We start from the raw sequence: 13,456 nt of genomic DNA, 5'->3' as shown, positions 1-13,456 counted from the left end.
ATATATATATATTATATATATATATATATATATATATATAAATATATATATATAAATATATATATATATATATATATATATATATATATACATACATATATATATATAAATATATATATATATATAAATATATATATATATATATATATATATATATTATATATATATATATATATATATATATATATATATATATATATATATATATATATATATATATATATATATATATATATATATATATATATATATATATATATATATATATATATATATATATATATATATATATATAGGGTGATGACTTTTTAACTTTTATATACAGTTCTGGCACTCATTTTTATTAGTTTATTTGACTTAAGAAAATGTATTATTTGTCAATATTTTTGCTTCCATTTCATTCCTATGTCAAGTCTTAATTGTATTCAGGTATTTTTTTAATTTAAATCTACTTTATTTTAAGTATGAAAGTCACTGATGAATGTTTATTCAAAGTTGAAGCTTTCTTAAACCATCAAAATGATGGGATATTGTCCAGAAGTATCAGTGATGCAAACATGAAGGGTAGAATCGCTTCTCATTCAGGACATCGGCAATCTGTTATGGTTTTTGGAATGATAACTTCGGATGGCAAAACTCCGTTAGTTTTTGTGGATTCTGGAGTTAAAATTAACAGTCAAAACTATTTAAATGATGTCCTTATAAAAAAAGTACTTCCATGGTCCCAATCACACTTTGGTACAAAGCCCTGGACATTTCAACAGGATTCAGCTCCTGCTCACAAGGCAAAAAACATTCAAGGGTGGTACAAAAACAATTTCCAGATTTTATCAGCGCCCAAGAATGGCCTCCCTACTCGCCAGATCTCAACTCGTTGGATTATTCTGTGTGGTCAGTTTTGAAGACCAAGGCATGTTCTATCCCTCATAAGAATTTGGACTCTTTGCGCCAAGCACTTCAGAAGGATTGGAATAATCTTTCTCCAGAATATCTGCGCGCCGCAGTCAATAATTTCCCCAAGAGACTTAGGGCCTGTATCAAAGCTAAAGGCGGTTATTTCGAAATCTAATGTTGTAATGTGATTGTTAGTTGTTAGAATAAAGTTTATTTTTAATCTTATTCGCCTTTTTTAAAGTTGTTTTTAAATGGCAATTTTACTATGTGCCAGAACTTTCTGGTAACCCTTTATGTATATATATATATATATATATATATATATATATATATATATATATATATATATATATATATATATATTATGTATATATATATATATATATATATATATATATATATATATATATATATATATATATATACATATATATATATATATATATATATATATATATATATATATATATATATATATATAAATATATATATATATATATATATATATATATATATATATATATATATATATATATATATATATATATATATATATATATATATATATATATATATATGGGCAATTCTGCGAGAAAGAGGAAAAAAAAAAGTGTTTTGTCACCTATTTGGTATTGAGTCAACCATAAGTTGCTATCTGTATTTTTGTGTTCTGTTTGAACCTCTGGCTCAGTGTTCAATTTCCTGTATGTTACTTAATGTATGTTTGTGTTCTGTTTAAATCTCTGTAATTTCAGTAATTAGGAGAGGTAGGTGGAGAGGTTAAAGCCATCGCTCTTGACATTTCTAAAGCTTTTGATAAAGTTTGGTATGCTGGTCTTCTCTATAAGCTTTCTTCTTACGGTGTATCTGGTAACATCTTTAAGATTATTGAATCTTTCCTTTGCAATCGTAGTATAAAAGTTGTCCTTGATGGACAGCACTCTTCTTCATATCTTGTCATTTCAGGGGTTTCTCAAGGTTTAATCCTTGGCTCAATACTCTTTTTAATTTGCATTAACGATCTTCCAGATGTTCTCACATCTAAGGTGGCATTGTATGTTGATGATACTACCATTTATTCTTGTCATAATAAGAAGCCAACACTCTCTGATTGCTTGGAGGGGGCGTTTGAGCTTGAAAAGGATCTCACTTCTGCTACAGCATGGGGCTCACAGTGGTTGGTGAACTTCAATTCAGATAAAATTCATTTTTTTTCTGCTAATCGTTATCGCATTAAGTTAGATCTTCCTATATTTATGAATGGTAATGTATTCGATGAGTCATCCACTCTTCATCTTCTAGGATTAACTCTTACTTCTGATCTTTCTTGGAAACCATATATCAAATCTGTTGCAGAATTAGCATCTGCATCTCCTTATTGAGCTTGACACTTTCTGACTTTGGATTTTCTATAAATCTCAAATCCAGCCTTGTATGGAATACTATTGCTATGTCTGGGGCAGATCTTCTAATGATGCCCTTTCTCTTTTAGACAAGGTGCAAAAGCGTATTTTAAACATAGTTGAACCTACTCTTGCAGCCAACCTTCAACCATTATCACATTGTCGTAATGTTGCTTCTCTTTCTCTTTCTCTTTTCTACAAATTCTATAATGGGCACTGCTCTAAAGAGCTAGTGTCTCTTGTGCCATCTACCAAAATTCATTCTCATGTTACTTGTCATTCAATTAAATCTCATCCTTTTTCTGTGACTGTTCTTAAGTGCTCCAAAAACTCTTATCTGTCTAGTTTTTTTCCTTCAACATCAGTACTTTGGAATTCACTTCCTTCGTCTTGCTTTCCTGATACATATAATTTGCAATCCCTTAAGTCTCTCAATCGTTATCTCGGTCTACAATCTTCATCTTTTCTCTTCCAGTAACTTCCAACTTTAATTAGTGGTTGCTTGCAGCCTCGTTGGAAGCGAAGATGTTTAAAAAAAAATAAAAAAATAAAAAATAAACTAACTAGTGATAATGTAATGTTTTTCCTAATGCCTTTTCATAATATATTGCTAAATATTTTGAAGTTGTGTGTACAGGAAGTAACTCCTTTTAACAAATCCAGGTCATTTCAGGACTATCACAATCACCTTGCTACTGATATCATGTAACCCAGTACTACCTGTTCCTACTACCTATTAGGGTTTGATTTTTTAGGCAAAAGCTAAGTGAATCAAACTGCAACTTAAAAATCCCCTGCCTTGGGGCTCTTGGTTGAGTAAAGGCTAGAGATAGTGTCTCGATAAAAATAATCATCTCGGGCAGATGTATACTGAATTCAGTTAAAATTCCCCCTCCTTGGGACTCTTGGTTGATTAAAGGTTAGAGATGATGTCTCAATAAAAATACTCATCTAATGTCCATGTTATCTGCATCCAGCTACATATGCATCAATTCACCTATTTGTCGCGAACTCAGGTTTGAATCCTTTAGCCATTATTTTATGTGCTTCTGCTTAGCACCTCTTTACACTATCACCTTTCTCTTTATCATTCTCCTTCTTCCCAAGGCTGCACTCTTTTGGATGTAATTTCTGATTAAATTGACCATGCATTCTCTCTTTACCAATATTGTTGTAATTAGCGAATACTCATCCCATTGAATGGCTTGGTTCTAATGCCACTGACTCTGCTGGCGCTAAAGCCTATAACTTCTGCATTTCTCAATCTCCTACTCAGATAGTTAACTTTATGACTTGTTTTCCTGACAACTCTAATCATTTATATTAACTCCTTGATTTGAACCTTGTTATAACCCTCATAAATTGAACTCTAACAATCATTTACCTTCACTTTTTGTTTTATGTCTTGTCTCTGACCCTAGCTTGTGTTCAGTTTCTTCCTTTTTTTCCTTAGGTGGTTCTGACCATTGAATGATCATTATAGATGAATTCCAATGTTTACATTTCCGTTGCATGCGCACTATGTGGCAGGAATTCAAAAAACAATTTGCAAACTTATCAAACAAATGTTTAAATAAAAAATCTGTATTTACAATACTATTGTCACTCAAAGCCAATAAAATTTTAAAAAAACACTTTGATATAATCCTGAACAGTTGTTGGGCTGTATGATGTATTAATAAAAGACAATAAAAACTTGAAATTTTACCGCATTCCTTTTGGGAATACAGAAGCCTCTAATACTATAAGAGTTTTATGGTTGCAAGCTTTAAAACATAAAAACTGGCCAGAAGGTATAATTGACAACACAAGATTATACATATGATCACTACATATGTGAACATTTTATTTCAGGTAATTAATAAATTTTTTTTTAATAACTTTATAACTTGTTATAAAGTTGTTTATTATTTATTATTTATGTTTAATTTAACATAACTATTTTAATTTTGATAGTATGAAATAAGTTGAGGTTTTTATTTTCTCTTTTTAGGAGCAAAATCTGACAGTCCTGACTACGTTCCATCAGTATTTTTATACAGGCAGCAATCTTTTTTAAAAAAACACCAAAGTATTGAAAGATTTGAAAGAAGATGTAAAAGCACAACAAAAAAAAAAAAAATTCTGAAGACTTTATTTCAAACAAGACTTGAAAATGAAGAGATGTCAGGTAACATGAATGCAAAACAATTTGTAACTGACAACCCTCTCAAATTAAATCAAAGCTGACAACCCTCTCAAATTAACACAAGTAAAATTCTTAAAATCATTTGATTTTAAGAATTTTACTTGTGTTTTTTGATAAAATAACTGATTACATATTTATGATTTTAGAATCTCAGACTGACAATGTTAATTTTATTGCTGAGCTGCATTCTAAAGTCGAAACTTTGAGTAAAAATAGTGTTGAATTACAGTCGACCATAAACAAAAGCTTGGCATTACCTGTTTCTCAATATATTTTGTTTGAAAAGCTAAAAGATGATAATTTGCTTTTATCTTTTTATACTGGTTTGCCAGATGCAAATTTATTTTTGTGGTATTTATCATTGTTTAATGAGTAGTGTAAAACTGATGAAAAATTTACCAATGGAAGACCGTTTATTGTTAATATTAATGTTAATCAAACTAGGTTTTTTGAACAAAGACTTGAGCTTTAGGTTTGGGTTTTCTGAGCAAACAGTTACAAGAATATATAGATCTTGGCTTCAAATTTTTGCTGAAAATGTTAAGTTTTTAATTGTTCGGCTGGAAAAGCATGTTTTGAGGAGAAATTTGTCAACAAGTTTTTGCAAAAGTTTTATAACTGTGTTATAATATTTTTAAATACAAATTATTTCCTGAGTAAATGTCATCCTCTTCCGCAGTATCTGTATCACTGCTATGTTCTTCATTTTCATTATTAATGTCTACAGACTAGAGATTGGCAGCATTCTTAAATAATTGTCTGAGTTCAAGCAACTTTTTTTTTTACTATCTGAAGTTGGTATTGGATCCTTAAAGCTGTAAAGTCTTTCGTGAGTTTTGGTTGTCACTAATATTCAGAAGAAGCTTCTTTGGTAGAGAAAAATTGATTTTTTTTTGTGGTATTGGAGCTAGTCATTTATGAGATTTTTTCTAACTGTATAATATGCTTGTGCAAGATATTTTATTTAGGCCAAGCTGTGCACATGCAACTAGCTTAAACAACAAAACGTCAATGTGACTACACACTGAACCCAACCTGTAATTTCAAAAATATATAATTGATTCGATTTCTTGCAATAAATTAACTACTTTTTTTGAAAAAAAAAATCATGCTAACAAGCTTATCCTACCATGCATTTGCAGTTTGGTGTTAAAATCCAACCATTAACTTTATTTATTGCACACTTCATAACATTTCTGTTTTTTTCTTGTATTTAGCTCAGAAGCACCTATAATGTTTTAAAAATTGGTAAAATAAATAAAGAAAATATATTAGTAAATATTCAAGATGCTATCTTACTAAAAAAATTTATGAAAGGTTTTCATAAAATTTTTTTGTGCCACTTTCATGGTGGACTTTACTATGTAATTTGCAAAATTACTTTGGATTTAATAAAACAAAAGTCATTCTTTCCATCAATCCAATCAATAATACACATCTTGAACATGCCCTTCTAATACTTTTTTGGACTCACTCTATAATTTCATTACTTACTACTACCCTAAAGCTGACTGGGGTTCTTTTTTGTGATTTTCTTTGTGATGGTCCTTGGGTTGATGTCTTTTCTCTCTTAGCTGATAAATGCGCCTCCTATGTAACCTCCTGGATTTATGCAGGAACGGAAGCTTTTATTCCTTCTCATCAGTTCCAAGTCAATTCTTATTCTACTCTATGGTTTTCACAAGATTCTATCTTTGGTTCTGTTTTGTTTCTTATTTACATCAATGACCTTCCTGACAACCTTACATCTAAGTAGCTTTTTTGCTGATGAATCAACTTTATACTCCTGTCTTGACAAAAAATCTTTTTAATTGATTGCTTAAAACAGGCAGCTAATCTTAAATGTAATTTCACTTTTGTAACAGATTTGAGCCTATATCCCATCGTTGTAAAGTAGCATCTGTTTTTCTTTTCTATAAATACTATTATGGGCTCAAAGGAGTTATCATCTCTAGTTTCATTGACAAAAAATATTTACTTTATCTGTTTATTTATTGTTTACTGTATCTGTCCTTTGGAACTCTTTCCCATCGTCATGTTTTCCTGACTTATGCACCTACAATGTTTCAAGTCTTCTAACAACTGTTTCCTTGCTCTAAAACCTTGCTCTATAACTAAGGAAAGGCATGTGATTGCATGCTTTATAATACAATGTACACAGTATTTTGTATTGATAACTTGGGCGAGGCACTTTGTATGTTTTAAGTTAAAAAATGCGTTGAATAAACAAATGTAAACTCAAACTAAACTTAACAAACTGGAAAACTTAACAAACTGGAAAATGTAAATAAAAAAAAAGCAAAATAATTAAAACAATAAAAATCTTAACGAATGGTAAAATGAATAAAAATAAACCAAAAAACTAAAAGGATAAAATAAATGTTTTTATTTTAATTTAAAAGTGTTTCACTAAGAAGAACTTAAAAAAAATTGAAGTTTCAAAGTTATGTAATCCAAGTTTAATTACTTCGAAACTTATTTAGAAATTGCAAACTTAATATTTTATAATGTTTACAAAGCCAATAAAACATTAAAAAAGTTTCTGAAACTTATATTAAAAAAATATATTAGCTTTATACTTTTATTTTCTCTGGTTTATCTTTTATTTATTTTATCATTCATTAAGTTAGTTTCTTTTTTCAGTTTATGATTTGTTTGTTTTTTATTTTTTTTTTTAAATTAGTATGGTTTTTTCAGCACATTTTTTAAAACCTGCAAATTATCAATATATTCAAAAAACCGTGGCCAGGTTGTCAAAAAAAAAAAAAGTATGTGTAGTCACATAAGGCGAGTGACCGGACGCCTTTTTTGAGAAGGCTTGATAACTCTATTCTTTTTTTTTTCTTGCAACTCCCAACTTAAAAGTGGCTTGCAATCTTGTTGGGAGTCAGAATAAAGAAAAAACTTTTTAACTTTTTTTAACTTTTTTTTTTTACTAAATGCGATTGTTTATTTTTTTTTGTGTTACATTCACTGTTTTTTTTAGTAGTACTTGAGATTATGTTTTAACTAAACAAATAATTAACAACTTTTCGACTTTATAAGTTATTCTTTACTACAATAACTTTTTTGTTTTAATAAAGCAGAATTTTAGTAATAATAATGCAAATATTATGTTGTTATAATATAAAGTTATAATATTATGTTGTTATTATAAATAAAGTTATAATATTATATAAGTTATTATATTATGTTGTTATAATATAAAGTTATAATAGAGTTAGTAAAAAAAGAATCTTTTTCTATTTATTTCAAACACAGATATGCAGTGTACAGAGATTTTTTTCTTTTAAAATCCTTGGTGTGAAATACCTTGTAATATCACTATAACAATGACAATATGGTCAAGTTGGCAAAGTTGTTTATAAACGAAAAGCATTATTGTTGTATCCAAGATGAAAAATGCAAAACAGTCATTTTCTTAATAAACCAATAGTTTCAAAATAAACTGCAATGCTTTTTTAAAAGCATTATTATTGCAAATAAAAAAAAAAAAAATTCAAAGAAGCGGCTATTGAATCTCAAATAAACAATCAGTTTCTTATAAAAATGCCATTATGAAAAGAAACAATTGATAATGTCTTCATATTAAAAAATTCATATTATGTAATATTATAAAATCTATGGAAGAATTACAAGAGGTATATGGTTTCATGAATGGATCCACCCAACTATTAAATTTACTTTTAATGAATCTAATTCTTTAATTAATTATTTGAACTTGTCACTATAGAAGGACAGATATGGATGTATCCAAAGTACTTTCTAACGCCAAAGTACGTCTAAAGCCAACAGATACAATAAGCCTTCTACATCACGAATCCAATCACCCATACCAGTTTATAATATTAAACATTTTTTTAAATGCTTAATATTATAAAAAAGTAATACATTTTTTTTGTGCTTTGTTTATTTTGCTCAAACTAGTGTTACACTTCCTCAAAGTCATTTTATAATATATAATCATGACTCAATTATTGGGTAATAATTTTTATATTATGTATATATAACATGAATAAATTTATATATTATATATAAATAAATTTTAAATAATTTTTATATTATATAATGAATATAATGGATGCTCCTGCATACAACACTACAAAAAAAAAAGTTTATAGTGACAAACCCAGAGTTTATTTAGGGATACATTTTATTTTTGAAGGTTTGGTTGGGAGAGTGGTTGTTGATATTCTTGAGATAGCCTCCCCCTCCTCCTTCCCTAATTAAAACCAGTGCCACAACAGTAATTTTTAATCATTACTTTGTTTGTGTTGGAGTGGAGTTGATTTAAAATAGCATCTCTTTGTAAAAGGCATTTCTTTGAATACATCAATTTACCAACATAAATATATGTTACTTTAGTTACCCTAAAAAAAACTATTTTATTTAAGACTTTAATAAACACTCATTTGCAAATATGCTGAAGTTGCAAATATGCTAATTGTAAATATTTGTTGAAAATTGTTTCAAGTATTTAAAACATTAAGTAACTATAATTTTTTGCTTTTTTTTTTTGGCACTCATACTGCTCCAACAGCACCATAACAGGTCTGGGTTCCTCCCTGGCTTAATCTGTTTGTATAAAAAGTAATCATTTTACTCTATAAAAATGCAGAATAATAATTGCTGTTTAATAAAAATACGTACTACACGTTAATTTCTAAATACCTTCACGAAAATAAGTTTTATTAAGCAACCGTAAACCTGAAGATTAAAATGATGTAATGATCCAGGCATAAGAACAGTCTTACATAATGCAATTTTTTTTTTTGTATGTAAACATTTTTTAAGAAAAAAAATAATTATATTTCACCTGATGATTGCAAATACCATGAAGTGTAGTAATAGTCATATAGTTTTATTTTCAATATTTTTGATTTAGTTCAGTTAAAGCACTTTCTTGCAAGTGCTTTATGAACTATGCAAAACAAAATCATACACACACAAGTATATTCATACATAGCTGTTATTAAAAATGTTTTTAAAACAAAATTGATAACCAGCTCTGTGGTGCAAATTTAATATCAACAATCTGTTTTGCAGGTGCATCTGAAAAAATAGATAGTTGATATTGTATTTAAATTATATAATTTAAAAAAAAATTAAAAAAAATTGGATTCAAGACATTTATCAACATAAATTTAAAAAACATATTTATAAGAATAAGTTTATAAAATGCATTTATTAACATAAATTTAAAAAACATGTTTATAAACATAAATTTAAAAAATTTGTTTATAAACATAAGCCTAGTTTCTTTACTTTTAGTATCTCTTCAGTCTCTTTTGCTCTCTGGCCTCTGGCTTTATATTTAGATTATAAATAATCTAAAATTTTATATCTTAGATAATGATATTTCATTGCTGTCTGCAGAATATGATAAATCCTGTTCACAGCAAAGAATTACTTGTCTTATAAGCAAATCTTCAGTTGTTGTTATTACAACATCAAATCAAAAAGAGCCATTTGTAGAGTCGACTTACAGTATATACAATTCAAAATTTGTGGAATGGCAGTGTTCTGAGAATATTATTTATTTACTACAGGAAGATTATTTTGTGCGTATCCTTTTCTCAAATAATTTTAAAATGTTTAAGTTTTTGATTTATTTAGAGACTTATTTAAATTGAATAATAGTTTATATAACACTTTCACAAATTTTTTTTATTCATCACAAAAGTAATACAATATGTATATAATATGTAACAAATATATATGTAACAATATATAATATGTAACAAAATAGCTTATTCAGTTATGGGCATTTTTTAAACATAACTTCTGCAAATATATATTCATATAACTTTTGACAAGCTCAAAACAGTACTGTTAGACATGAGAAGCTTTTCCATTAAGTAATGTTGTTGTCTCCTTTGTAATATGATTACTGTGATTTGTAATACTTTTCAATTAAGAAACTTCTTAATAAAAATTATGTATTTGTCATTACTTTACAATCATTTTTCCATCAAATTTTATTAAATTGATAACAGAACAGAATTTAAATCTACTTTATTAAAGTGAACAATTATTTAATTCTAGTATTATTTTGTTATTGTTTTATTTGCTTTATGAACTCGCAACTTAAAATATTGTCTTGAAGAAACCATAAATTATCATGCATAAAATACAATTGATTTTTAGAAATAATCAGTTGTTCAAAATACTTTGCAAAATAAAATATTTTTATTTTTTTATTTTGATCTCTCCCAAAATGGTTGCAAGCAACCACTTTTAAGTTGGGTGTTTTTAGAAAAAAAAAGAATAGAATCATAAAGCAAGGAAACAGTTCACAGAAGACTTGAAAAGTTGTAGATTGAATGAGTCAGGAAAACACGAAAATGGGAGAGAGTTGCATAGGTTGAAGTTCAGAAAAAAAACTAGATGAATAAATGTTTTTAGAGCATGCAAGGACACATACAGTAAATGAATGAGACTTAGCTGAATGATGAGTCAAGCAGTAATGAGTTTTAGTTGATGGAACTAGAAATGAAAGCTCCTTTGAGCAGCGATCATGGTAGTATTTGTAGAAAAGGGAAACACATGAAACTTTACAGCGATGGAAAAGAGGCTCATGCTTAGCAAATAGAGCAGATCCAACAACGTTTACAATGCATTTTGAGACCTTGTCTAGAAGAGAAAGAGAAGATTATCATCATTAGAAGAACCAGTCCAAATATGACAACAGTATTTCATGCAGGAATGAAAAGAAATTTGTCAAGGTATAGAATGGAATTAGGAGTGAGAAAATGGTGAGCACGATAAAGAGAAGCAACCTTAGCAGATGCTAATTTAGCAACCAATTGTATATATAGTTTCCATGAAAGGTCAGTAGAAAATAATAATCCAAGAAGACGTAAAGAAGACGACTCAGTGAAAGGGTTGCCATCCATTAATATAGGAATGTCGACAGTATTGCAATAGTTGTTTGCAGTATATTTCTGAGTTTTGTTGGAGTTAAAATTTACAAGCCACTGTGAGCCCCAATCTATTACAGAAATGAGATCATATTTAAGATTGGTTGCCTGTTTTAAGCCATCAAAAAGAAAAGACTTTTTGTCAAGACAGGAATATAAAGTTAAGTCATCAGCAAAAAAAGTTACTTTAAATGTAAGGTTGTCAGGAAGATCATTAATGTAGATAAAAAACAAAACGGAACCAAGGATAGAACCTTGAGGCGCCCCAGAAGTTACTGGAAATAAAAAAGAGCATTGGCCCTCAAGGATTACTTTATTAAAGCAATTAGAAAGAAACAGTTTGATTATATCAAAAACATTCCCAGATACACTATATGAAGCAAGCGTATGCAGAAGACCAGTATGCCCAACTTTGTTGAAAGCCTTAGATATGTCAAGAGCAATAGCCCTAGCTTCACTGCCTCCATTTAATGTACAATAAAATCTTTGAGTCACAGTAATTAACAAGCCATAGAAGAAGAGGATTGAAAACCATATTGATTGTCTGGCAGTAGGTCATTTGACTCAAGATGGGATGTATGAAATTTTTTGATCAAAGACACAAAGACTTTGCTAATAACAGAAAGAAGACTGATCGGACAATAATTGGAGGGGTCAGAATGTTCTCCAGAGTTTTTAAAAATTGGAACAACAGATCCCATTTCAGCAGGCAGGAAAACAAGACTCAGTCAAGCACTTACTAAATAATTTAAAGAGAATTGAAGAGAATTTTGGAGAACAATTTTGTAAGACTATGACAGGAATGTTGTCTGGACCACAAGGCGTAGAAGAGTTTAATTGTGATATGACTTTAGCAATTAGAATGTCTAATAATGGATTAAGTTGTTTAGTTGGAATGGAAGGAAGAGAATAGCCATAAGATTCATGAGTTGAATTAAAAGAAAAGTACTTTTCAAATAGTTCTGCTTTATCCTTGGCAGAGGTAATAAGATCAGTCCCATAAATGAGAGATGAAATGTTAAACCTACCCTTGTTAATGACACTCTTAAAGATTTCCCTAAAGCCTCTAGAGCCTAACTTCTGAGATGAGATACACGATTTAGTGAACTGAGAATAATAGAGCTTAGCATCAGACAGCACTTTTTCACATCGACTTCTGGCAATAATAAATACCTGTTTGTTCTCAAGAAAGTTGTTATTCAGAAAAAGATGATTAAGATTAGATATAGAAGGTGAAAACCATGGAGTAGAATGAGGCTTGACTTGGAGTTGATGAGAAGGTTTAAAAGCTTCCATTCCTGCCTGAATCCAGGAGGTTATGTAGGAGGCGTATTTATCAACTGAGAGAGAAAAGACATCAGCCAAAGTATGGTCACGAAGAAAATCACGAAATGAATCCCAGTCAGCGTCAGTGGCGTTAGAGCCAAGCCATTCAGTGTGATGAGCATTAAAGTCAAACAACAAATTTAGTAGAAAAGAGATACATGGTCAATTTGATCAGATGCATGGTCAATTTGATCAGAAATTACGTCTAAAAGAGTGCAGTCTCGGGAAAAAGGAGAACGATAAAGAGCAAAGAGAAAGGTGATAGAGTGAGGAGGTGCTAAGCAGAAGCACATAAAATAATGGTCAAAGGATTCAAACCTGAGTTCACAACAATTAGGTGAATGATGCGTATGTATCCCCATGCCTAGCATGTAGTTATTGCTGTCTTTGCAAATTAAAAGATTGTATTAGACAACACTGATATCTGAAGAAGAAATAGCAGAATTTAAATTAGTATCATTAAGAGGAAGCAAGTCTGGTGAATTTTGCAAGAGGTAAGATTCAGCTGATGGAAGGTTGCTTCACAGACCAGAAATACTTGTAATTATATTAAAACAGTTAGGTGGTGAAGATGGTTTTTAAAGTTTATAAATAATAAAAAACCATCTGCACCACCTAACCGTTTAAATATATTTTTTACAAGTATTTGTGGTCTGCGAAGCAACCTCCCATCAGTTGAATCTTACCTCTTGTAGAATTCAAAAATTTATATAAATTGTAATTTT

General features: G+C 29.1%; 1 protein-coding gene across 1 annotated transcript in view; it reads left to right on the top strand.

Annotated features, from left to right (window-relative positions):
• LOC101237023 (spatacsin) overlaps nucleotides 1–13,456 on the top strand; it is a 156,174-nt gene that overhangs the window by 11,166 nt on the left and 131,552 nt on the right. The window contains exon 3 of the mRNA XM_065806270.1: nucleotides 9,835–10,050. Within this exon, the coding sequence (XP_065662342.1) occupies nucleotides 9,835–10,050 (216 nt within the window). The remainder of the gene's footprint in view (nucleotides 1–9,834; nucleotides 10,051–13,456) is intronic.

This window comes from Hydra vulgaris, chromosome 09, assembly GCF_038396675.1.
Source record: "Hydra vulgaris chromosome 09, alternate assembly HydraT2T_AEP".
NCBI classification, from domain to species: Eukaryota; Metazoa; Cnidaria; class Hydrozoa; order Anthoathecata; family Hydridae; genus Hydra; species Hydra vulgaris.
Note: the sequence above shows the minus strand (reverse complement) of the source record. Positions and strands in the feature narration are given on the sequence as shown.